Source organism: Anarrhichthys ocellatus, unplaced genomic scaffold (genome assembly GCF_004355925.1).
Source record: "Anarrhichthys ocellatus isolate YVR2014 unplaced genomic scaffold, GSC_Weel_1.0 scaffold2, whole genome shotgun sequence".
Taxonomy (NCBI): domain Eukaryota; kingdom Metazoa; phylum Chordata; class Actinopteri; order Perciformes; family Anarhichadidae; genus Anarrhichthys; species Anarrhichthys ocellatus.
Window position 1 is genome coordinate 9,302,070 of NW_022280032.1, and position 27,637 is coordinate 9,329,706.

General features: G+C 40.6%; 2 protein-coding genes across 10 annotated transcripts in view; one reads left to right on the forward strand and one right to left on the reverse strand.

Annotated features, from left to right (window-relative positions):
- Positions 1-100: 100 nt before the first annotated feature.
- Positions 101-8,672, reverse strand: map2k1 (mitogen-activated protein kinase kinase 1). The gene is made up of 9 exons (XM_031866217.1): positions 8,383-8,672; positions 2,693-2,903; positions 2,108-2,254; positions 1,815-1,892; positions 1,591-1,642; positions 1,191-1,315; positions 621-828; positions 356-417; positions 101-260 (listed from the first exon to the last, which is right to left on the reverse strand). The coding sequence occupies exons 1-9, from the start codon at positions 8,463-8,465 to the stop codon at positions 129-131; spliced, it is 1,098 nt and encodes a 365-aa protein (XP_031722077.1). The 5' UTR covers positions 8,466-8,672; the 3' UTR covers positions 101-128.
- Positions 8,673-16,423: 7,751 nt separating this feature from the next.
- megf11 (multiple EGF-like-domains 11) overlaps positions 16,424-27,637 on the forward strand; it is a 68,428-nt gene continuing 57,214 nt past the window's right edge. For all 9 annotated transcript variants that reach the window (XM_031858166.1, XM_031858218.1, XM_031858159.1 and 6 more), the window contains exon 1: positions 16,424-16,634. The gene's annotated coding sequence lies outside the window, so the exon portion shown is untranslated. The remainder of the gene's footprint in view (positions 16,635-27,637) is intronic.

Sequence of the window (27,637 nt, forward strand, 5' to 3'; positions counted from 1 at the left end):
AAAGACATTCAGGGAATGAGCATGCTGATAAGATTGAACACTCACCATCTGCTGTTTCAGGTCCGCTCTCTCTGCAGGATTCTTAATCAAACTGCAATGGAGACAGAGCGTAGTGCATTTTAAAAGCACTAGGTGGCAGCAAGCCCGACGGGCAGACGTGGATATTCCAATGGTGTTTGTGAATTTATTTCTCCTACATACCATTTGTTCACAAAGTCTTGAAATTCAGAGCTAAATATCCCAGGCAGCTTTGGTGGAGGCTGAAAATGTAAATATGAAGTCAGCACCGATTGGATCAAACTGGTGGCAAAGGTATGTTCATGTTAGGATGTGGTCGTATGAGGGGCACACTCACCTCATTGACTATGTAATCAAGCAGCTCAAATATAGCCATTGGTGGTCTGTCAGGTCCGTAAGCTGGAGGGGAAAATAATAATTTCAGCTTCTTTAATAATTTACTGCATCCTCTGCACTCATCACACAAGGTCACTAATAGATGCCACTTCATCACAATGCCGTCATTGATTTCTGTGTGAACTATTTCAGCAGACCCTTTATAAATATTTAGAAAAGGCCACTCTGCAGAATCGCAGGACAAACCAGCGTCGTGTCAGACTTACAGCTGCCTGGTCGCCCGGGGGGTTGTGGCATTGGGGAGGACTCGTTGCAGGCTGCCTCCCCTTCTACTGCGAAGCCAAAAATCTTTTCCAGTTCTCTAGCATCAGGCGGTGGGATAGGGAAGCGCCCAATTGCCATTTCAACCAGGGACAGACCCATGCTCCAGATGTCCGATTGAACAGAGTAATGGGTTCCCTGTAAACGCTCTGGCTGCACAACACACATGCAATTGTATCACTACTACAACCATGAGTGGATTGTATAATTAGAAAACATAGAAAAAGACAGGCTAAAAACAAATTCATTGCTAACAGTTTGTGATATTTTTGATTGTTGCATGTTCCAGTGCAGTGTGCAGGGCTAACTTTAAACACCTGTCCATGCTGAAAAGATGTTTGGCCCACTTGACGTGAAGCCTGTGTATAAAGCTCGTCCTAGTTCATTTCTGAGTCATCAAAATTGGGAACGCTAGTTGCCAACCACATTAAATCTGACGCTTCAATTGTAACAGGAATCGTAAAGGCTAATGTGTGTATGACAGCAGCAGGAAAGTGTCATCCATTTGAACTCACCGACATGTAAGAGCGGGTGCCCACGAAGGAGTTGGCCATGGAGTCTATGAGCTGTCCGCTCACTCCGAAGTCGCACAGCTTGATCTCACCGCGGGAATTCACGAGGATGTTAGAAGGCTTGACGTCTGAAAGAGGGACATGCGGTATGTTTAGGAGGACATGGCGGTGCAAATATTTAACACGGAACAGTAAGCACAAAAGAACAGGCTGCTGCAAAGGCCCGGTGCATGTCGTGCACTGTGTGTCTGTCACATTTAATTTCATCATTCATATGTGCAACAAAGATGTGAAATAGGGATTTCAATACTCTGAAGCACACAGTCTTCATTAATTAATTAGTAAAGTTCTTGTAAAGGCAAAAACCTTATAACATCTTTTAGTAAATTAAATAGTTAATGACCTCTGTGCATGATCTTGTGTTTCTCCCTCAGGTAGGAGAGCCCTTTAATGACCTGGAAAGAGAAATATTGCTTATCAGCGTAGTATCATTTTAGAATATTTAAAAGACACAGTGTGTATTAGCTCAGTGATGACCCAAGTTTTCTATCCAAAAACAAAACAAATATAGCTGTAGTGGGACGATCGGAGCACGGAACTGGCAGTCGAGGTGTTGGAGCTACCCACAGCGATGCTGACTTTGCCAAGGATCTGCTCTGGGATCTTGCCCGCCTTCTTCAGCGACTGGTCCAGGGAGCCACCGTCCTACAGCCAGCAGGGAAGGGAAATATGGAGAGCATCTACTGAAAGCACTCATTTAAGTTTAAAATCATTTAAACAAAAGTGAGTTTCTCTCAATACTAATGAGTTACATGGAAGGAAAAAACATGGCAGACACCGTCGGCACCGTCTGTAAAGCAGCACTCAAAGTAAATGCTGTATAAACACACTGGGAGCCAGAACTTATTAAAGATGAGTACCATATGCTCCATGCAGATGCTGATTTCTCCGTCGCTGTAGAAAGCTCCGTAGAAGCCCACAATGTAGGGGGAATTACACTCGTGCAGCACCTGCAGCTCCCTAATGATCTGGTTCCTAATGGCTGGTTTGATCTCCAGGTGGATCAGCTGGAACACAGCAGACATCAGGTTGTATTTATCTTCTCATATCACATGGAGCATAAATACTGGGAGACTCAATCTCTACAGAACATTATATACTACTTGTGTTAAAATGTAAAAATGATCATGAGGAAAGAAATCTTTAACATGACTGCATGTATCTTGTGTGATATACAGTGGCTCTTTGACGTTGTGACAGACTCGTTTCATTAATCCACATTTTACGTTCACAAAATACTGGAAAATGACAAATTTGACTGCAAACATTGATGATGCCTGTAAAAAACATTGCCTGTCTGACATACTGAAGAAGAGAACTATGTTCATTATACATCATGTATGCAGTTCCTTGGTACACATCTCTACCAGATAAAGTTTAGGCAGAGTGGCTTTCTGAAAGCTTTTAAGCCCTTCCTACGACAAACCTTCAGGGCCACAGCTTACCTTCCTCGCCATAATCAGGCCAGAGGGTCGGTGGGAGACCTTGAAGACGACTCCTCCGTTGCCGGCACCCAGCTCACAGATCTTCTCAAAGTCATCGTCCTTCAGCTCTCCCACCTTCTGCTTCTGTGTCAGAAAGGCCTCCAGGCGTTTCCGCTGCTGCTCATCCAACTCAAGCTCTTCTAGTTTCTTCTGCAGTGCCTCCAAATTAGTTCTGAGAAAGAAGATGGAGAGAAAGATGATATATTATTAATGTATTCTGGAAACAGAAAGGGCCTTGAGCCCATTCAGACGGAACTTTTGCGGATGTTCTTTCCCGGAAGTACTCATGTTATTGAAACCTCGGAGAAAAGATAGAGCTTCGTATGACAGCTAGCACACGTTATTTGGGGGAATAAATAACAATTACAGGGTGTGTTTAAGAGTTTCTTCCCAGATCCGTGTGAGGAAGCTCAGAGATCCTCCGAGCGCTGACGGCGCTCGCCTGCCGCTCGCCTGGTGCTGTTGTCATGGCAATGCATTTCCTTGAGAAATCAATTGTGGAGCAAAACGCTTCTGAAACGCTGCCGTTTGACCTCTTCTTCACCTCCCACTCCACTGTCTCCAAACACTGCAGCACTGCAACTCAAAGCCAGTCAAAGCCTTTTTGCTTACCTTGAATAGAAGGTGATGTAAAGACCAATGAGTCACCATGTTAATTCAACTGGTTAGATGTAAACAGGGACAAAACCAACGAGTGGATTTCTGTTGATGCAGACTAACGGAAACGAGGCACAAATGAGTATTTCTGGGTTTCATAATGCAAAGCTAAAGAATAAAACAAAAGCATGTGAGGATATTTCATATGCCTGCAAGCTGTTCCATCTTTAGCTTTTAACATTTGTAATTTTGTAATTTAAGTGTCTTTCATATTTGCACCCTTATCTGATGATAATACGATGGTTTTCTTCTTGCTCAGGGGTAATTATGCTTTTTTTTCATCTTTGAATATTAATCACGACTCAGTGGAGAGCAGCTATGGCAGGGAAGTGGGCTCTTCTCTCTGCCGCTCCACTACACAGCAACGAGAGGCTTTAAGTGCTTTTATTTTTGACAGAAGTCCTGCATATCCATGGAGACGAAGTGCTGATTTCGAGGTGGCTGTGGGCAGCGTGGGCGCTTTGTCGACAAAAGCTGGAGGTGGAGGAGGCTGGAGATACTGAGAACAGCCTGAAACACACTCCACACAATACGTAAGTGTGAGGGACTACAACAGCTACACACTGCTCCCCCCCCCGCTGGACGAAGTGAGCACGATGCCGGCCTTTTGTGCTCCATCCACACCCACACAATGCCCAAGGACACCTAGTGGAGTTTAAATGCAAAACACACAATATTTCCACAGTTTGCCACAAAGCACCAGAAAGAAGATGGCATCGCTGTTTTAGCAGTGTGGCTTCTGAGACTTTATTGGTTATTAAACAGGAAATAAATCAAACCAGATCAATTTAAGAGGCTGCAGTTGTGAGGCCTCCCTTTAAGGCTGCCGTGAATCTGCTGTTTTCCCAACAAACCTATAACATGGTTCACATGTTCACAAGGGAAATAGGTCATCGTTACACCCTTGCTTGTTTAATACAGACTTTGATTGTAGCTTTTCCAACACTGACTTCATGAATAGTATAGTTTGATGTAGCACAGGCAAGGCATCACTCACAGTGTTTAAAGTGAAGGGAATTAATGCTTTTACAACCAAGCGTGCATATCTCTGGCACATTTGCATTGCTACGCAACAGCTTTGGTCCATTTTTACTTCCTGACAGTTTATGTCATTCACATAATATTACTGCAACAGGAAATAACCTGGGACATATTTGGAATGTTTACGCTTATAGTGGTGAAATGGTCTAGAGTACATAAGTAGCGATTCCTTTGTGGTAAAACAGGATAAAGTAAGTGTCATCCAACCAGAGAGGAACCAGCATCTCAAACTATGGTCAAATATGTGCTATGGGTTAATCATTCATTTTCTTTTTGCACATTCAGTTCTCTAAACACAACACGCCTATGCAAAAGAATGAACCACAACATGTTTCTGAATAACGAAGCTATAAAGATGCAGGCCTATTCTGTACGTTTGAATTCAGGTGATATTAGGATCTCACCCAGGAGTTTAGCAAATGGCAAATTGCCTGAAGAGGTCTGTCCAGAACAGGTTGTTTTTTATTTGTTCTCAGATCTCCTCCGATAATATTACATGCTTGGCTGGCATTATGTGGGCCACTCAGTACACTACTCCCATGGCTGCCAGCCATTTCACGCTGAGAGAGCATTTTGCAGGCTGTAATTCCTTTTCACCAGAGTAGAATAGTCTGGTTTCAATAAGAGGCTCATCGATTGCATTAAGCTCTTCTGCACCCAATATGCAACACCTGTGCTGCTATATGAGCATCAGATCCTCCTGTGTGCTGGTCCAAATTCCAAATAATGTGCTGATTTATGCATCTGTTCTGATCATTTTGTCCCTCATTCTATTCACAACAGCGGCTGGGTTTTCTTTAGTTGAAGCTATAATATTGGTATTGTATTATGAGACTGGATGTGATCCGGGACCATTACGGTACGATACGTTTTTTACAGAACACATGTCACAGTAGTAAAATCACAGGTGCAGATGTTTAAATGAATGCTGGTTAATTTCCATTTAGCGGTTTCACTCTAACGCTCCTGCCTGGTTTGCTTTCACGGCCTACTGGGACACTTAAAAGACTGTGGCTCAGTGGTAGAGCAGGGTCGTCCTTCAATCAGAGGATCGGCGGTTTGAACCCCGGCTCCCCTAGTCCATGTCGACGTGTCCTTGGACAAGACACTTAACCCCAAAAGGCTGTTCCTGATGTGCGGGTGGCACCTTGCATGGTAGCCCCTGCCATTAGTGTATGAATGGGTGTGAATAGGTGAATGATGACATGTAGATTTAAAGCACTTTAAATGGTCGGATAACTAGAAAAGCGCTATACAAGTACAGTCCGTTTACCATTTAAACAGAACATCTATAATGTTAAAAGTAACACCTGACAAATCAAAATGTCTGCTGTGAAAAGGGCCTTTTGGATGGAGTACACACTGATAATTAAATGAGGTCATTAAGCTCAGTGTACCAATAAGAATGATGAAGGTGTAAGCTGGGAATCAGCCAAAATACAAAGCACCTGTCCTGACAAACTGCAGACACCATTGGACAGCTGCAGCCATTAGGGAGCATAATTTGTTGATTTTGTTGCCATTAAAAGTCTAGCTCCCAGACCCACATATGCCTCTTCCTCCAATCTCCAAGCCAAAAACATACACACCCATCCTATTAGACCACATGTGGAGCAAAGAAGCCTGGTTCTTTAAATGCAGTCCTCCCCTTCACTGGTCTGCAAATGTTTGGCAAAGCTCCAGCTCTCCACAAATAACAACCCTTCCACCTTTTGGTTCCTTGAAGCCCCTGAACAGCTAAAATTAGGAAAATTAGGAAATATTACAATTTGTCCTGTTTGACATTTAGACTTTGTTGGTGGCTATGCATACAACTTCTCCATAATACATAGAGTTCAGATGCCTATTGGTTGTAAAACGTATTTGGTTCCTGTGGTATCTGACATACAGTTTCATCATTATCTAAATAAAATTTAACTTGAAATGTAACTGCATAACTATCACAAATCGAACCCCCATTCCTTTTTCTTGCGGGTGCAGAGGAGTTTGGTTTTAATGCAATGTTAAGGAACAAAATGTGTCCAGAGTGTGAGAGACAATTGTGTGCCTGCAGACCTGTCATCGACCATCACTGGCCTGAAAAGGGATTTGTTTTCCCTCAGAGCCTCAGACAGCTGAGCGTGTGGACGCAGATAAAACTGTCTTTCCATGGAAAAGTGATGCAGCATGGTTCTCTGTCAGCGGCGTGTCAGTCTGACAGGCACTGTGCACAATACAGCAGTATTACACACAGACATTGTGAGTTCCCTCAGAGACTTGAATAAATATGGGATTCAGAGTCCCTGATTGTTGCTTCATCCCGACATGCTGCTCTTCGCCCGTTACAGCTCAGCTCCAGCCAAACATTATGTCATATAAAAACAAAGCCAAGGCACAACTCCTGCTGTGAGGCTTCTCGCTTCTTCAATTGTAGAATTTGCCGTTTTTCTGTCTCGAACAATAATAAGCTGCACGTCTTTGTGTTTTGGTCGGTCAGTCAAAAAAAAGCAATTGGAAGACGTCACCAAGCTCTACGAATGTGTCCCTGTTTTCTGACGTTACATAGGCCAAACGAATACTCGACAAATCCAGAAAATAGTTGGCAGATTTATTGAAAGTAATTCTGCAGCTCTATGAATTTGAACTAAAATGCTGATCTTACGAAAGTGACAAATTATATTTGAGTCTATTGCTTTTGAAGTAATTCATTGCAGAAGACATAAATGGCCTCCAGATGTATGATCTCATGATGAAACAATGAAATAGATTCCACCTCTACATCACATCAGAAAAGCAGCCATCACGAGGAGGGGATGACATGTTATGTAATTCTCATCCTGCAGCTTGTTGCTGGACCGCTTTTCTCTGTGAACTGAGAACAAGAGCACGGAGTCACAACAATTTAACATCTCCATCACTGTGTTCGTGTCTAACGGTGGTGGGAACAGGCCGACGCGGAACTTCTTCAGCACACAGAAATACTATTCTACACGCTGCCTCCCTGCAAAGGTCAATCTCTGACTAACCACTGTCCACACAGAGTGGACACCATGACACCACGAGGAGGTGACCTGAGAGCTGCGTACACTTTAGAGCCGTTTCATGGCGGACACACAGGTGATACTAATTTCGTTAACGATGGCTCAGTTCCATCAAGTGTCACACCAGCAGCGCGCAGGATGGAGCTCAGCTAGGTGGAATGCAGTCATAAAGTTAATAATTACAGATGTGCTTTTCCTGCTATGACATGCCAAAATGTCTGCTGTGGCTATGATGTCATCTGAATGTGTTCATGAAAGCAAGCAAAACAATAATTTGTTCATGACACATTTCTTTGAAAGTTTTCGCAGCTGCAATATTTAGTGTAAGCCAGTAGCTACATGGAACGATTAGTTGATCAACAAAAAAACCTTGATAATTGATTATTTGTTGGCATTGGTCGACAGAAATTGAATCTGCAAATATTATGACAATTGATTAATCGTGTGTGTCATTTGTCAAGCAACAATGCTTTGTGTTTTTGGACATCTAGTCTGACTGACAGTGCTGATTGAAGATGTCAATTTAAGCTAGAGGTTGTGGTCTTTAATTAAATAAGATATATTTAAAGATTACACTATTTTGGAACTTATAATGAGTTATTCGTTTTATGAAAAACATCTCAATATATGAATGATTACAATGAAAGTGTAAACCAGTGCGTGGGCGCGCGCAGGCACACACACCTACACCTACACACACACACACACACACACACACACATACACACACACACCTGTGTCTCATATTAAACAGAAGACAAAAGCTTTACACACACAGTAAATTAGTTATCTCGATGTTACTGCAGTTCTCACGAGCCTTTATAGCATATTTATTGAACGTAAATCCGACATAAACGATCGATCAGAGAGCTCTTATCAATATTACCCATTCTCTAGTCTGCACATCAGCAGCAGATGCATATTGACACTCACTCTGTGGCTCCGGTACCGTTAATAGTGTTTCCATCGGGGATCGGGTTGAGTTGGATCGGCTCCGGCTTCCTTCTCTTCTGCATGTTGGACACAACAAGAAGCCGCTGCAGAAGGACACGAGCTCCAGCAGAATGAATGGAAACCCCGGAGAAGAAGAGCTCTGGTGTCAACAGGACTCAGTCAGGTTACTCGACAGAGACTGACAGAATAAGACACACAGCTGTGCAGCCATGAGCTGGAGGCGCTGATGTTCCTGTTAATGGGTGGATGTGAAGGATACGGGGGGAGATGCAGCGTCACAAAAATATTTACATTCGTCTTCCGGACAGCATGGCTGTGCTTGGGACAGCGCCCCCTCTGCTGGTGATGGGTGGTATTACCAGCAGCGGTGGAGATGAAAGTAACAATACCCCAGTGTGGAAATACTACGTTACAAGTAAAAAGTATTAGCATCAAAATATACTAAGTACAACAATTTAAAATACTCACTATGCAGAATGGGCCGTTACAGAATAATGCAAATTATATAATTGCATTGTAATTGTTAATTCACTGATATATAAAAAAAAAACGTGAATGTTTTATGCCTCTACTTTACTATACATACTGCTGGGTAAGTTGCAAATTGTATCAAAGCATCAATAATGTCTTATATTTATCCAAAATGATAGCCTACATCATAATTTATTTGTGGATAATATTTTGTGTTATTAATCTGAACCTGCAAAGTAACTGGTAACTGCAACGTGACACACAGATGTAGTGGAGTAAAGAATAAAATATGGTGTTGGAGTATGAATGCTCAACGGTGTGTTAACTTTGCTTTCCTCATTCTAAAAGCTACGAGATTGTCTTGACAGAGTCAATAACGTTAGGCCAAAACTGTATGTTTTCATGTGGATCAAAAGAAATTAGATGCACATTTGGATGTTTTGAATAACAATGAGGAAAATCAAAGCAATATAAAAAAAGCTGAAAACTGTATATTTCTCAGAGAATCTAATATTTTATTTAGGATCTCTCATCCCACCATTATATTCCCTTAAATGTTTAATTATCCAAAATCCAGAATAACATCAAACGCCAAAAAGAATGTCCTAATAAAATTAAATGTGAAGGGCATCAAATCTGAGTTTACTTTCATGAGTTGTGTGTAATTTGTATGCGAATAGTGTAACTCTTTTTAATGAAGGAGACTCATGTGAACACATTTGAAGGCCACTTTACGTGATTGACTTAATGTAATTTGTATATAATTATGATGGAATACATTTATGATCCATGGACAATAAACATACATCATTTAAGTCACCATTTTATGCAAAACAACCTCAAATGAAACAATAAATCCTGTGAGGAGTTTCTGTGCAGGCTCTGTATTTCAGTCCCAAATCACAAAGGATCCAGTGTCTGATTTCACCCGCAGCAATTCCCTCCCTTCTTTAATACTTCCCTTCACACATTTGGTATCTTTTATTATTGTTGACACTCTCTGTGGCTGTTGAGAGGATTAAAATAAGCTGTTGATGATTCTTTTTTTATATTTTGAACACGGTTTGATTTTTTACAGGAACTCAGACTTATGCTCAACAATCCAAACTTCCTTCTCCTTTTCCATCAATGCCCTGCTGACCATTTATACACTTTCAGTTCTATTAGGATTAATCTCTGATGTTCAACGATTTGAACAGAATGTATGAATTTATTAGACTTCCCGATCTCTTTAATGTAGGACACATACTGTATCAGTCAGGCTGTTCGACCTCTGTGTAAAAGATGAATCAAAACCACCTATGAATGGTTTCACACGTTGGACAGGAGCCCATCACCGTCCGTCCTTTTTAGTGAATGATGTGTCAGCTGTCAGCCTAACCGTACCCTGCAGATTAGTCATCAAGCCCAACTTGAAACTGGCTGCCATTTTCACAATCTGCTCTGAAGTCTCTACACATTGTCCTGACAGACACAAGGCCACTGAGCCGTGTCTGGTTTACCAAAGGCATCTTACTGCCAAAATCATCTTTTTCTCCATAAACCAAGACTGACAGAGAGGAAAGATTGGTCATGTCCTGTCTCGAGCCCATGAACAGGAACCATGTGAATTCTAAGTTGCTTTTGACAAATTGGGTTGTGGGCACTCAAGCATATCAGACCTGACTACAATCCCGGTCCCCCCAATGGACCATAAAACATCTACACCAGTGGTTTTCCTTCCTCGGGGTCTAGGAGCTGCAAGAACTGTAGATATTGTATAAAAGCTGACATGGTTGGGAACCACTGATCTATACTCTCAAAAAGAATGTTTTTTCCACCATATTTGATCTGTAAGTAAGGGGTCTCACATGCTCGGTGGTGTTCCAGTTATTCATTCCTTTATTTTACACATTTGTAGAAGCAGGCTACATCATATTGGAGTTTAAAATAATATCATCAAAAACCATATACTGTATATGTATATAAAATACAGAGACGACGACAGACAGTACAAAAGAGTGAATCAGCATTACAGTTCATTCAACTTGGAATCTGTATTATATTATGTAAACAACACCCTTCCCTTCCCTCCCCTCCAACTAACTCCAAGTTGGGTAAATGTAAAATGTTAATGAATCTTTACATACACAATATGACGCCAGACTTTTAAAGTGGTTATGGAAGTAATGTTTATGCTGTCTCAAATGCTCCCTTGCAGGCTCCCTGCACCTTTGAGCCCATTGATTTTTGCCACAAATAACTCCATTATCAATGCATATGCACCGCACCATTAACAAAGCAAAAGTTTATGGAGGCGTCGATTTAACTGCTGGCATCCTTTTTGCATCCTAATGTTCTCCGAGACATGTTTGAGTTCAAGTTAGAGTCATCACTTAATAACATCTCTTGTCGGGAGCACGAAAAAAACGATCAAATCAGGAAACTACTGTATTTGATGTTATTTGTTTACTTCTATTGATCGGTTTCATTTACCCATGAGGTTTTGAGATGAATCCGTCACTGAGAATTCTCCTACATCACAAAACACATGAGATCAATGCAATTTAACTTGTGTTAAGCTAAACTTTGGAAAATTACTTATACTTCTCCTCCAATCAAAAATGAGTATTGGTTATATTTCTTCAGTTGGAGTTCCACCGAGTTTGTTTACACATTCATGTGCTGAAGGGGGAAAGCGTCTCTGTGCTCATCTTTAATCTGATGCGTACGAACGAGCACGCTTTTGTGATGTCTCGTTTTGTAAGTCCTGGTCCAGCAGCCTTTATTTTTATAAAAGCTGCTGGAATAAAAGAGTTTTTATTTCACACACTGAAATCTTGGGTCCAATAGTCTTTTAATAGAGATTCTGGATTTTTCGATGAGAGTGGAGGAGCAAATTAAATTTGAAGATTTTTTTTAACAAAGCGATTGAGTCCTTTATGTGGACAAAACCCTATCAGACTCAAATTATTATTCAAAGCAGGGTCTTTTTCTTGTATTTGTTCCTTATATCTTATCATGTCTAGGATCTCCGCAGCAACAGTTCTTTCCAGAGTCAGTGTCTCTGGGGATGATCCACCTTGTTGTCAACATATTTGAATGAAAACTGTGGACTGTGAGGTCTGTGGATTATCCACAGATGTAGCTCCAAAATGTCAGTTTTCAAAGCCACAAAATAAATGACCATCATCTCCAATTTAATGTATAGTGGCAGCAGAAATCAAATATTCTTTTCTCTCTGCTTCGAACTCAGTTGATGAGCAATCACACTTCTCACACCTACCAATCAGATTTTGCCTCAATCTCAAAGGGAGGCATTCATCTTTGCTGTCAAACTTGAAATAAACAGCCTTATATTATAGTGTTTTTTGGTTTCCCGCTTCTACGTTTGTTAATGTTAAACATAATTAAAAATAATTACACAGTTGTAGCACCTGGTTGCTGTATTGCAATATTGCGATGCTTATGGTCTACACTTATGTAACTCTCAAACAATAGTTTAAGCGGTCTGTGCCTACACACAGTGTGTGTGTGCCACTTACACACACACACACACACGCACACACACACACATACACACACTGTGTGTAGCCGGTGCAGTATCCTTATCTGAATCCATGGTTGTATACAGAATGATTATTTAGCTGATCAGCTGTAAATTGAATGTTTGTGAATGCTATGTCTTCAACATTTCCTATTGTGCACATGAAAATATCTAAATTTCTTTTCAAGCCATTCTTTCAATTAGTGTCTTCTGTTTGAAATGATTTGGATGGACTGATCCTTTAACTGCCAGAAGAGGAAAGGCAAAAGGGTCAGAAATCACTGAGAATTACAACAACCATCACTCAGAGTTTCACTCCACCACTTGTTACTCCCCAGATGTTGCTGGGTCATGAGGAGACAGCAGATGAGACATAAAAGGAACAAACTCAGATGCACTGATCGAGGACAAGCAGCAGTGCAGTAAAAACAGAATACGCCATGTCTCGTTTGATGCTGCGGATTTGTTGCCTCATCCACCACCACTTTGTTTGGGGAGTCAGGGATTTGTGGCCGGGGATTACAGCAGGCCACGAAGGCAGCTTCTGAAGCAGACGATAACAGCAGGCAGTTGCGCCGGCTGACAAGAGAGGCCAACAGTTGGGGTCCCACACATGCAAATCTGTGCAAGACACAAATTTAGCCACAGGATGGGACAGCTATAGTAGACAAGTGGACACTCTGTTGCACGTCATTGCTTGGAGTAACTGTTTTACATTAATATGCATACTAGTTCCTTTGTATTCAGTGGTTGAATCTCATTTGTTTGATATCCCCTTCTTTATCTCAAAGTAATCATATGCAACACACAGACTTCCTCTTCAAGTGTTGGTCAATTTAATCTTTTTTACAGAATGAAATTCACATCACTGAGTGGCCCCCTCCTGTTTAGAATGGAGTCTACTGAGGTGCAGACTAAAGACTTCTTAAAGATAGCTGTCAAAGAAAACATTCATGAAAATTAGAGAGAAATCAAGAAGGGAAAATACAAATAACTTAAAGAGACGATTTTACCAAAATAAAATAAATAATAATTTGTTTGCAGATTCTTGGGCGGTGTAATGAATTTTCATGTTTCATTCATACGGAACATAATGTCCCTTAGCCAGTGGCGACGGGAAGGTGGAGCCGGGCCCTTCTGTTTGGGTAAGATAACTTAGCGAGCTAATACAGAAGCAAAGGCAACTGTGTCTTCTTTTACTTCAGAGTATATGTAGTTCATCTGGAGCCGTGCCAAAGACAACACACAGAGGACCGCCGAATGTGGCTGCAAACACATTTCTGATAAAGCCCGAAAAACAAAAGTCCAACGTTCAGCTGTTGTGAGGCAGAACAAATACTTGTAACTGATTGAGACATGAGCACAGAGACACAAGTGGGGTACACCGCCGGGAATAGTGCAGGTTTGGTTTAGCAGCATGGACTACGTTGAATTTGCCCAAAACAAACAGACACATACAGCATCCACCTGAGAGCTACTCATATGTAGTGCTGTAAAGTTATTAAGTACATAACTAATGTACTTACTGTAAGTACACATCTGAGCTGTACTTGCACTTTACTTGAGTACTTCCATTTCATGCCTCTTTAGTTCATTTCAGTGTCAATTTTGCAGGAATAGTTACTGGTTAGGCTACTTTACAAATTAAGATTCAACATACAAAACACACAAAACACATCAGCTTATACGATGATGATGTATTGTTAGAATTTAAACAATATTCAAAATCAGAGCTGAAACAATTTGTGGATTATCTCAGTAGTGGATCGACAGACGCTCCAGTGAGGATTTGCTACTTGTCATGAATCACAGTAAACTGAATAACCATGTGGTTTTGAACTATCAGGTGAACAAAACAAGCAATTTCAACATAGCATTAGAGGTCTCTGGGAAGGTTTGGTGGGTATTTCTCACTATTTTCTGATATCTACCGACCAAACAATCAATTAATTCAGGAAATAATCACAAAGAATCAATAACTAAGATAATCATTACTTAAGAGCCCTATATAAAAACCGGAAAGGTATTATTGTATACATTAAGTAGCCTACATTTGGCTAATAGTTTATACATAATACATGCTTGAAATGTTTTTACAGTTTTACTTCCTCTTCCACTATCTTTGTCATGTTCTAATGCTGTTTTAATTGCAATGAAATGCAGATCAGACTATATTTAGAGTATAATGTGTGAAAGATTTTTAATTGATTTGGGGTGTTTGACACTACACATAATCACTGAGCAACATGTGAAAAAGTGGTACATCTTGGAAAGTAATAGGTTAAGAAAACATTTTTAAAATTACATTTGAATACAGATTTGTGGCTCAGCAGAGTTGGGCTGGGGCCAATAAGAAGATTTGAGTTGCTGCAGAGTTGTTAATTGGTGTTGCAGAAGACTTCAGATCTGTTCAGTGTCGAGAGCTATCCTGGATGTGTGCTTTTCTTAGATCTTGAACATTTATCAATTAAGCTGTGGACAATACCGTCATGAAATGTTTTGCTTTACCCATAATACATGGTGAACAAAACCCAAACAACAAACCAAGAAATCATGCAATAAAAGTCACTCAATTATACTCAGGCAAACACACACACACACACACACACACACACACACACACACACACACACAATCAATACAAGACAGAATAAAAGAACAGTCAATACATTAAAATGCATGCGCCCAATTAAAAGGGAAGCTAGAGTGCCTATAGGCAGAAGAGTTTCAAACACTGCACAAAACTCTTACACCTGTGTTGTACTATATGTTTCCTCTTATTAATAAATTACATGAAAAGTCCAAAACCCAAAATATCTCAGTCCGTCTCTCAGTTCTTTCTGACTTCCTACTTTGTGTGCAGCACATTTGTCCTTTGTTTTTCCTGCTGCAGATGTATATCTTCAAAAGGTTCACTTACATAGTTTCATCTTTTATAAAAAGGCTTACTTTGCCTTGGATATGTTAGTTTTCAGCCAATCAAACAAGAGTAAAAGGTGCATGTGTTGGATACTAATTTCAGCTGCACACATTTGTTGCTCTGCACAGCAGCAGAACAGTATATTTGGGATTGACTCAAAACAAACTAAAGTGCTCATGATCATTATAATGAAGAGCAAGTCACAGTGTGCAACGGAGTGGTTCATTGATGTGTTTTTGTTAGTTTTTGGTCTATGGCAGAGAGGAATTAATCTACATTAGGCCTACTTGTTAGTAGGATCAGTTCATTGTTGGTTTATTTGGCAACAGGAGATATATAACAGCCTTATCCTGTAAAATGGTGTTTGAAATGTTTTTCAGGTATAGCACAGAAAGGAACATTTACCTTAGTCGTTCTCTTCACTACACACACCAGCCTCTGACCTCCCAGTAAGAAACATATACCTCCATCAAATGTCACAGTGAGAAACTAGATTCAGTGCTAGATTTCCAAACCTTCCATGTGGAAAGTCAAAAGGGGGATCGTGTCAATTCTGGGAAAAGGGATTGTGAGGTGTGAGGCTAACCTTGCAAAGACTTTTTGCAAACCATCAGTCAACTTCATCTCTAAACTGGAGTTTAAATCTGTCAGAGCAGATGTCAGTACGGGTGGGTTTGAACAATCATCTCAATACTGAAGAAAAACCTTCTTACCTGATCTGACTGGTTGAACTGAAGTGTTCACTCTTGCAGAAAAATATAGGATGTAATTATAATAATTACACTGTTCCTGGCAATTTACCCACTTTCACCTCATATAATGTTGCAGCCATGTGGCAAACTGACAGACAACCTTTCATGGAATATGTCCGACAGGTATAGCTTACTGTTAAAGGTGCATTTTCCAAGTTGTGTAACATCTTACAAATTGTTATGGGAATATTATGGGATTATATCTAAGGAGAGATGCGTGTTTGTGTGTGTGGGGCCGGGGTAACGGAGAAGAGGGGGGGAGATGCATCATCAGCATCAGCGTCCATGACGTCACCAGAGTTTAAAGTGGGCCGCGCTTCACCCAGTGAAGTAGACGAGAGAGAAGAGGGAGGAAGCAGCTGCGGCTCCCCCTCACAACACATGCCTTCTTGCTCTGCGCCGAGGACTGAACCGCTGAACTCCTCAAACTACCTGCTTTAACCTACCTCTATACCTTTTGACTTTCTCGCTAATTAAACATGGAAGACCGTGTTGCACAGTGATCCCCGTTGAACCCTGTTTTCTCGAGGGCGATAACTTCAAATCTCAAGTCCTCCGAAGGGTGAGTTCATACGCGTTTCCCCCGAAAACTGAACGAAAAAAGGGCTTTGATTTCATTTGCAGAGGGGGCTAATGACGCTGCAGCAGGTATGTCACCACCATCGACCCTGCCTGGGTGATAAACAGCTTTGCAGATGTGTGTCAAAAGAGATAGGGCTTTTGTTATATTTGTGTTTGTGTATTATGAACAGAAGTAACTTGAGGCGCAGTCCTTTGGCATATACAAAGCGCTGCTGTTGGCTGGTTGATGTGACAAATTGTGCTTTCTATTTAATTAGGCTATTGGCGAGTCTATCCCATGGAAATGTGCGTGCTGTGCCAAAGAAAAGGGCTGTATCATCCCGGAGACTTTTATAATTCTGCAGACATGTATTGTGTTTTTTGTTGTTGTCTCTGCACGGCTCGGAGGCTGCGTGTTCTGCCAGGAAAACTATTAGTTTGAAGAAACCGAGGTTTAAAAGCCTGTTGTTGTGATGCAGTGAATGCTAATGCTGTGGAAGTGTGTTACAGGACGCATAAGCAATCAGTTTGAACTGCTTCATTAAAAGTTCAGATTATTTACGATAATGTTTTTTTACTGTTTCTGATAAGTAGTTGACTGTAGCTGATCACAATATTGCATTTCTTGGTTCACATTCAGTTATTAGATTTAATATTGTGATTGATTTTAAGTGACGCCTGTGTAACGCCAAAGTCACTTTGTCTGTCTTAATCAAAGATGCATTTGTCATGCAGCATTTTACACAATTCTGTGTACTTCAATGTCGAGGATGAGAGGGCAATCCAGCTTCTGTGATGAACATTTACATTCAGTCCAGAAAGAAGACCACATGCAGTATGTTATGTCATTTTCTAGCCACTAGATGACAACAGAGTGCAAGCTAAAGCAGCTGATCAAACTCGCATTAGTCTATTAGTCAATGAGCAGATCTGCACCATGGTTTAATAATGAAATCATTACTGCTGTTGATTTCCTTCTGTGGAAAAAATAAACAGACCAAGGTGGCATTTGTAAGATTATGTTTCACTTGTAGTTACATTAGGTACACACACACACGCACTTTGTTTTCCTTGGAGCAACTGAAGACCTATACTGTTGTTGTGCCCTGTTGAAGCTGCATACACTGTAGCCCCTCGCTTTGCATGGGTTCCCTGCATTACAGCAATTTGTCATAAAGTCATTTATCATAAATGTACCATGGCACTGCAGCAATGCAGGTTTTGTTTTGACCCTGTGACTGACACTTTGTGAATACAAGATATACATATAAGACCATGTTTACAAAAAATTCTGCTTTGCTTTGCTTTTTGTTTCTGGGTGTATAATGGCTTCTCGTTTAGTCTTTTATCACTTCCCAATCTTAACATCCTTCTTTCTTTCCCTCCTTTATAACTACACAAATCCCACGCACAAATAAATAATTCACATGCATGCAAACTCATGTTTGTCTTTTATATTAAGGAGTAAAACTATTTTGAATCCACTGAAGCAACACACGAAGCCAGTTGTGATTTTGGACCACCGTGGGCCTTTAGAATAGCATATAATATGGACTAACGGATCTCATCACGCTTTTATTTTCTTTCATTTATCACTTTTATGTCGGTGTAGTTAGGCTGTCAAACAAGTCAACTAAATCCACTAAATCCTTTTCTATATGTCGTTGCTGCCCTACTTTCTCTCAACATAAATAACCACCTGGTTTTCTGCGTTTGTGACAATGTAATCGTCAGCTAACCCGATTGTTTATTTAGCTTAAATAGTACTGTAATTTTCTCAATCCATCAGTTTATCTATTCAATTCAAAAATATATTTATTTGTGCGTGCAGAACATGTAAGTGGTGAAAAAGACATTTAGATGTATTTGTTTTTTATCAGACCCACATAGCTTCGGTCAGTCCGGGATGACATGCACTTGCTGAAGTGCTGTAACATGTTCAGTGAGCTTTAAAGCTATCTCCCCCTCCTAATAATGTGTCTATTCATCACAACTTGTAGGTTGTTGTTGTATTCCATCCGGTGGTCCATGCCGGGTTGGTTCAAGCTGTGATTTCATTTCATACAACTTTTTCCTGGGATGAGAGGTCATGCTGCTCGAAAACAAATTGAAACTCAGTTCAGCCTCAGTGGCTTCCGCTCTTGGTCGAGCCAAGGGCGACGTTTGCCTCAGAGACGCCGTGAATTCTGACGTTACTTAATGAGAAGTGAGCGGACACATCTTTGTCTCATTTTCTGAGCTCTTCCAAAGCGACGGCGCCTTCAAAGGCACATAAGTGGCTTGTCCATTTGTTTTTTTTGTGTGCACTTTACAGTCTAGTAAACCCTTTCAACTGGAAATCCTGATGTTTGGCTCAATCGATACGTTTAATTACTGCTGATTAATAAAAGAGTTTGGCTGTGGAAGGCAGACTCACTTCACAAGGACACGTTCTATCGGCAAACATGATAGGAATGTGATTTTACACAGTTAAAACCATTCACAATGTAGATTATACCTAATGAAAGACTATTCGAAAACAGTGCTTAAGTACAATGTACGTATCTGCTGGATTTAGAGGACACACTAATTCGTTCTTTAAATATTCAATGAATGCAATTAACACTTGATCAGATGCTGGTTTGGACCCATGCACGCTCAATAATCACTTAATCACATTCAAATTAAAAGATTTGGAAACACTCATCAGCACATATGCTGAGAAATAGTTTTCTCCACAGGCCAGATTATGTTGTTGGCAGTGTGAGGAGTCTCCAGCAGCATATCGAGATAAGCAGTGTATTCGGTGTGCAGGAAAATGAGTGGGTTGGGTCCAGTTCACAAGGTCAAATCATAATAGTCAGCTCAGCGTTATCAACTTGACACTGATTTTGAGAACTACAAGTGAACGCCTCAGTATACTGTAATATTTTCAGGCATTGTTTCTCCAGAGTTTGTTGTTTTGAACACTGTTCTCTGTCAAAGCCCCTCAAAAGTAACGGCTCCAATGACCTTTATTCTGCAAATTAAGCTGTTTTTGCTTTCGCGCTGACTGATGGATCTTATTTCAGCAAAAGTACATTGAGCATTGAGCAAATGCCCTGGAGCCACAGCAACTACATTAACAAAAGTTAATGAAATATATGGAGGCAGAACCTGGACTTTGCTTTACGTTTGAAAGCTATGGCATTTACATTTTGCACGCCTGTGGAGAGGGAATAAAAACAATATAACACAGCCTACACCCACATCTCTTATGTGTCCATGTAAACATATTGATGCTGCAGCCTACTGTATTATGTTTGACTGTAAAAGCAGACATAGGCTTGTTTAAGTCCTCTTTGTCATCATTTTTTTTTTTTTTTTTGTCTTTGTCTGGACTGTAAAGAAAAGTCATGGCCGTGCATGATTTGCATCACACCAAAGTTAAACAAGTGCAAAGTGATGCTAAGTTGTTAAAACAGCAAAGCTAGCTGGCATTGGAAAATGAGAAGAAATCTGCAATTTAGATTCAGCTTCAATTCTATGTTCGCTGTCCCAAAGGTCTGACCATGTCTGCATCTGATTACGCTTGCATGCATTTAATTAATCATTCGACAATGCACGGCATTGATGTCGGTCAGCCAACGCTCTGCAGGGGAATAGATTGCCTGAGCCTGATATCCAGCCACAGCCTCTTAGCGAGGAGCAGAAACGATGAGCTCAGGCAGATTTCAGATAGAAACTCCCGTGTGCAGCTGCGTTAATCCACCCTCCCTCAGGTGCAGCCGCTCCTGGGGAGGAACGCCACGGACTACAGCTCACCACCGATGCTTGGCCGCACTCTGATTAATGCACTCATCAGTTCTTTTCTTGTTTGTTTTAATGACAAGCATGTCCCTTGTGGGAATCTGGTGACTTTTTGCAAATACTGCTGATGCATCTGCTCACACCTGCCACTTTTTTTTTTCTTTCTTGTCTTGTGAAAGGACCGTTACCATAAAACCTGAGTCTTTTGACATGACTAGGTTGTCAGGCGGAGTGCAGGGAACCACACAACACATTTTCCACCGGAGATACAGAAAATACACGAGCTGAGGAAATGAGCAGTGATAAGATCTCAGCATGGTGGGATGTGTTGTGCTTTGTTGATAAGGCTATTATTCGTCATTATGCTTTAGACGGCAAAAATCCACTTCGTCATCTCAGGCACATGCTTTTCATGCTCACGGCTTTACATTTGCCGTTGAGTTGTACGGGTTTTATGACTGATGACTGTAAAGTTTTATAAATGATTTAATCACATATTTATACTGTAGATAAACCAAAGATGTTCATTGGGGCACCTTCAGTTTTGGCTAATCTTTTATTTTATGAACTGAGGTTGTTGAGCTGACGAACCGAAATACAGTCCTCTCAGAAACATACTGGAAAAAAATGTTAATTTGACAGCATCAAAGAGGTCCTGAGAGGCACTAAGAGGGCTTTAAAATGATAAGAAAATCAGTTATTGTGATTTATTTATAAAAGTCCCAAGAAATGTTATGTAGAAGATGATTCATAACTGTGATCAAAGAGTGAGGCCATTTTTAATACATACTAAATTAAGTTAAATACCCACTCCTATAAAACAAACTCATTTTGCAGCATCCTGCGGTGTGAACTTTTCATGGGTCTTAAATGTGTTGAAACTTCTCAGATTGTTTCCTTGTTATCGAACACGATTTAGTCAGAAATGTCACCTGCTAACAAAAGAAAGATCCAGTGTGTGAGGTTTGAAAGGTAAAATTGATTTAATACTGTTATATTATTATAAAAATGTAATTAACAGGAAAAGCAACCTGAACATGGTCTCTTGAGGCCACAAGATTGTTACGTAGACCGTATCACCAAGTACCACAATTATTCCTGTATGTCTGAGTAGGCTAACTGACACACTAATTATTTTTCATAATTCAGATTATACGGAAATTCTGCAGCATGATCGATGATGGACGATCATCATCCTGATAAATGCAGACGGGGAAGAGTTGTGGTCATGCCACATTTGGCTGCCTATATTTGATTGATGATTGATTATTTGAGTGGACAAATGATTCAGTGTGCTCAACTGTCCATTAGTAGTGTTATGCCTATTAGAGTGTGATACTTTGCCTCTGGCACCTTTCAGTAAGAGACCTCATCATAGTATTTTCTCTCTGTCTGTCTGTGAGTCTGTGTACTTCTTGTTCTATTGATATAATGCAGCTGACTTCTGTGGAATCTGATTCAGAGACAGAGATGCTTACTTGCGTACACGCAGCTCTCTTGCTACATTCCATAGATAATTTACATATAACGTATTAATGCCACATCTCAGCCACATGCTGTGCTACTCCTGTTTAATAAATGTTGCATAGCTCCTCTCAGCCTGTCCGATCAGTTCTGGCGAGCAAACTCTGGCTCATTTCCAGTGGCAAGTGATGGATCTCTGTGCTATCAGTGAGGCACTTCAAGCCCTATAACATAAAGCCCCTGCGCTTATTCAGCACCCGGGTACCTTGCTTGTGATCAATGGCCAGCAGTTGGGACAGTGAATGGGGCACAGATTGAACCACATCTGGGATTCGGATGTTGAATAACTGCCCACTCAACAGGGGCGACTCATGAATAATACACCAGGCAGCCGAGTGTCCCGTCTCCTTTGGCCCCTCGCAGGCGATGCTTTCCGTCCAGAGAGCAGAAGGTCGGGGCACAAATACTTGGCACCCCAAGCACCAGCACCAGGCAGCCCTGCCTGCCATAGGAGAGTGGAGAGAATAATGGCTGGAAAAGTAACCTGTGAGGGTGTCGAGGAGAGGATCAAAATTTACACCAATGATCATCGTGGTTAGGTTTGTATAGATTTTTAGGAGTATTTTTTATATATACACACACACACACACAGCACAAGGCTGTGTAGGTTGAGATGGCAGAGAAAACTGCAATCAAAAAATCAAAGCATCAGCGTGCACAACATTTATTTTGTTTTGTATGTGTGGATTGCATGGTGATATTTACACCATTGTAATATATGACACAATTATATTCTAGTATTTTATACTACGGAGAAATGGAGATACAGGAATAGTTTTAACAAAGTAAATCTCCAATGAAGCAGATTATTTATAAAGAACGTGTTTCCGTGCATTGTTTCTTCAGCCCGGTGGTTGTATTCTGTACTCTAATGATTTTACTAACACCTTTGACTTTGTCTGTTTTTTTTCTCTATCTATTACATTTTGGCTTCATTTGAGTCTGTCGTATCACTGATGAATACAGGCATCTTCCCCGTGTATTCATCGGGCAGGCTGAACAGAGCCATAAGCACTCCTCTCTTTTGTTCATTTTTTTTCAAAATTCATTCAGAGTTATATTTGTAATTGGTTATTTTTTAGAAAAAACATTCCACTTAAATATACACGGATTCATCCTGTGAGAGATCCCACAGCGTCTTGTATTTCTCTGAGTTAGCAGTAGAGTTCATTGGCTTGCACTTGATTGATTGTTAAAATACCAAAACTACGGTACGTCACTGGTGGAAAGTAATTGAGTACATTAACTCAATTATTGTAATCAAGTATCATTTTGTGGTACCTGTAGTTAACTACTTTTTTTTATTTCAATTGCACTACATTTTATAATGGGATTCTTCTATGTTTGTATACTGTTATGATAGCTGCAGTTACTTTTCAGATGAAGCTTTTTACATAAAACAACTATGTGATAAGTTGTATAAAGCGCAACACATTTTTAAAGATTAAATTGATATTCTGGCCCTTTTTATTGGTGACCCCTTATAAAAACATCTGCCTTGTTTTGAATCATCTTCATGTTTCAGATGTATGAATCGTTCCACCAAAGATATCCCCTTTTTAAATTTGATTTAATTTCAAAAGCTTTTCAAATTGTCCAGTACGTATATCACAACAAATAAGTCTAATAATGTCATATATAATAATATATCAGTCTCAGAGACTATTTTATTGTAGAACCATTTACTTTAGTACATTTTATTCTGTACTTTTATCTTAGTAAGATCTTAAGTGCAGGACTTTTACTTGTAATGTAGTATTTTTAGATTAACGTATCCGTACTGCTTTATGTATCTGCATGCTTCTTCCACCACTGCAGCACTAACAGTGATCAGTACATCATTATTATATGTTCCTGTCTGTGAGACTAATGTGAAGTGCAGTATTCTTAAAAAACAAAAATCAACCCTCCTGTGAGATCTCAGAGGATTGTCTGCACAGAAAGCAAGGTGCATCCAGGCGCAGTGGCTTTTCTCTTTCTCGCTCGCCCCGTCTGCTTCACACACCGCTTACCCTGCGACATTTGGGACGAGTTTCTCACTGCTTGGCTTCTCACATCTTGGACACTGACACAAAATAAATGAAGACACCAAGAAGACTCAAGGTTCAGAGTTGGATGGGGTTGGTGGCTGAGGTGTGAAACTATTCGGGTGTAAAATTGCCCTGGCAGCCGTGCTGTTGTTTCAGCATTTCATGGAGAGCTGCTCAGCTAGCGTCCCTATACTTGCCTGTTCAATGCCTTCTCCCCTCCACTTTTTCCATTTGTTTTGCTGTCCACACCATTCTCTCTGTAGAGGATGTAACTTTATAGAATAGCCGTTTGGCTGCTTCGTGTGCATACTTTTGTGGTTGTGCTTCCTTGACCGGAGCTCTAGATGAACAGTTCGGGTTTTGTTCTCCTGGTGGGAGAGAGCAGACGGTTCAACAGGCTAATAATCACACGTTAATTTGTCCTAAGATGTCCAACTGTTCTCCAGCAGCTCTCATTATTCGCAGTCAGTCACAGGGAGGCAAATTGTCTGTGCGAGGAAGGAGACAGAGCCTTACTGGTGCGAGGAGGACTGGTGCTTCCTCCTGGTGGCAGAGTCAGGCCATGGAGAGAGGCCAGACATGTAGCACAGAGGGCATTGCAAGACATTTGGCTGTCACTGTGATGCCTGGGGTTTGTTATTAGAAGCATGGGGTGAAACATGGGGACTATTCAAAGTAGCATGCGGAGCAATCTGACATCAGGCACATTGTTTTGATTCATCAAGTGCTGCTGTTTCACTAATTAGTTTTGTTAGGGAAAATGTACGCCTAAAGCGGGTAATTGTGACATGTTTATGACTGTAGAGATTCCGTGCCTGTTATGTGGAGAAGGAACCAAATCCAATTAATTACACACTTTTTAAAATATTGTTTGACAGTTAAAAAAAAAAACTACCGGGGCAAAGTTGCTATACTCTCTATTCTATTATCTATATTTGATGATCATGTTTACTCACATTAGTTTCAAATTTTCTGCTCTTTCTTTGAACCACTTCTGAACAGATGGCTCGACCGACGCCGCTGCTCCCCTCCCAAGGGTGTCTGAATCTAAATTCATAAAACTAACGTTAGACTAGATTAGTTCCTCTGATGTCCACGAGGCAATTTCTTATTATTGCCTGTGGTTGAGAGTGGGCAGACTGCTGCCTGCGTTCACACAGGACAGTGTTTTGTCTGCACGGACGAGCTGCAAAAAGTCTTTGTGCCCTGAGTGAAAGAAATAAAAGTATGAGGAGAGCCTCCCTCCAATGGGCCATGCCTGGTGTCTGCCTGCCCTGCGGTAAAGCAAGGTTATTCAGATGAAAGATGGTGTTGAGATTAGTGAGCCCTGCCCGAGCGCGTGGACGTCCAGCATGCCGCACTGCGTGATTTATGAGAGTCGTGATATCAGCGGTCGCCACATGAATAAACCATGTGGCCAGAATTAAGCTCCTGTTAAACGACGCACAGCATTTTCCCAGGTGCCTCAACCTCTAAGTAGAAATCAGTCGTAAAAGTTGTGTTGTTACTGTTATGTTATAGCGGTTTCATGAGACTGCTTGTTGACGAGCTGAAGAGCTACCGGTTTTAAACCTTCTCTGGGGATTTTCTTAATCGCTGATACTTCCCACGACTTGGCCAGCGCTTTACCAGCTGAGGGGTGGATGGTTACATGGTCATTACTGGTTGGAGAGTGATTTAGCAAAGCCAACTTCAATCTCACCAAGTTGACATGGTTTGACACAGGAGAGTGTAACTCCACTAAATAATGTATTTCCATCTTATAATTTATTCATTACCATAATAGCTTGTTGAATTAAAATGTTTGTATTGATAAATACTGTCCTCCTTTTTAAAATATAGAGCTGCAACTAGTGACTTTTATTATTCTACCATTTTTCTGATTGCGTGAATGTACTTAACAATCAAAGTTAGAATTTGTAGTGAACACCTGCAATACTCAAGATTAAGTCTTCAAATGAAATAACAATTTCTGTATATTTTCTATTCTTTAATACAATATATAATCAGAGGCACAATGCATCATGAAGTACTGTGCTGGCTGAGGACATCAGTACTCATGGGAAACTGAATACTGCATACAAATGTCATCCATGCTATTAATATGAATATTGCGCATTTGTCTTCGGATCATCTTCACTCTCTGCTTGGGAAATCATATGCAAAACCCCAGAGCTAAAGTAGGACAGAACTTCCTGTGTTATTAAAATAATGATAACTCACTATGTCCTGTGTCCATTACTGTAACTAAGCAGTATTATAGTCACACAGTGTCCGGTCTGAGATTGAGAGATTGTGAAGTTAATCCTTAGCTGGATCATGTCAAGCTGGCATTCCTAATCATTCAGGTGTAATAAAAAGTGAAGTACCCAGGAGTGCATTTTTACTGAGATCAGGTATAAGACATTGCTGCCTTGGCTGCACTTCATGCTGTCAGCGTTACGGAAATTCCCATAAACGCAGCGACAAACACCCTCTTGGGCTTTATGACTTCAATACGCTTTATGCCAATGCATGCGTTGTCTCGTTAAAGTGATGTGTGAAGAGAGGAATACAACAAGAAATCAAAACAAATCCCTAACTAGATTCCTCATTCCTATAAAGCACAGCCCAGATAAACTTTTAATGGACATTTTTGTCTGTGGTGGAAGACGTGTTTAGATCCTTTCCTGGCAAAAAGGAAAAATACTACAATGTCCTCTGTTTCAAGTAAAAATCCTTCATTCAAAAGTGTAATTAAAGTATTAAAAGTTAAAGTACTCCTTGTGTAGACTGGTCCCATTCTATCATTATATATTATATTGTCTGAGTATTAGTATTAATGCATGAAGCAATACTTTAATATTGTCGCGGTGGGATTTGTGAGATGCAAGTTGTTGTTTTAAATCTTAATCTGCAAAGCAACTAATAATTATAACTGTCAGATAAATGCACTAGAGTGAAACATATTTGATCATTTTCCTCTTAAATGCAGCCGAGTATATGTGCATCTATATAAATGCCATAACTTCGTGAATCAACATTCACACTGGGACCATGTTCTCTGTACTGTGCATGTTGTGCTACTTGTGATTTACTGTGATTTGTTTTAACCAATCTGTAAAGCTGAGGGCAAATTTTGGAAAAAATAGAAAGTAAAGTACCACTAACTTATACTTAAGTACAGTGCTTGTTTAAATGTACTTCATAACTTTCCACCACTCGGCACCGTTGAAACATTACTAACACGATCCAAGGAGCTTTTAACTTCGGTTTTCGTGGTCGATAGCAGGTTATAGTTTTGTGCTGATTTGTTTCTCCACTTGTCAGAAACCAGCTTGTCCCCCGACATGTCATTGTCCTCCTGGCCTCCAACACATTAGACACTGAGGTGTGTAGCTGAAGCCAGGAAGCAGTGTCTATGATGTGCCACACCATGGCCTTTCTAATGAGGCCTGACTCGTAATGACTCACAGCCCCCAGCAGCAGACAGCGATGGCCAGCAGTGGGGCTTATCTCATTGGCACCCTCTGCTGCGCGGTTACACCTGTAACCTTTAGATCACTCCAAATTAGGTTGCTCTGGGAATCCTTCAGTAGTAATTACAAAACAGAGTGGACTGGAGAAGTCTCATAAAAATTGTATATGAGCCCTCCGCTTGAATCTGGAGGAGTGATAATAGGCTGATTGTGCAAAAGACTTG

Coding starts and splice junctions, on each gene's coding strand:
- map2k1 (XM_031866217.1), bottom strand. CDS start 8,465: ATGCAGAAGAGAAGGAAGCCGGAGCCGATCCAACTCAACCCGATCCCC. Junction 2,904..8,382: donor AACGGTACCGGAGCCACAGA/GTGAGTGTCAAT, acceptor CTTCTTTCTCAG/AACTAATTTGGAGGCACTGC. Junction 829..1,190: donor GCACCCGCTCTTACATGTCG/GTGAGTTCAAAT, acceptor TGTGTTGTGCAG/CCAGAGCGTTTACAGGGAAC.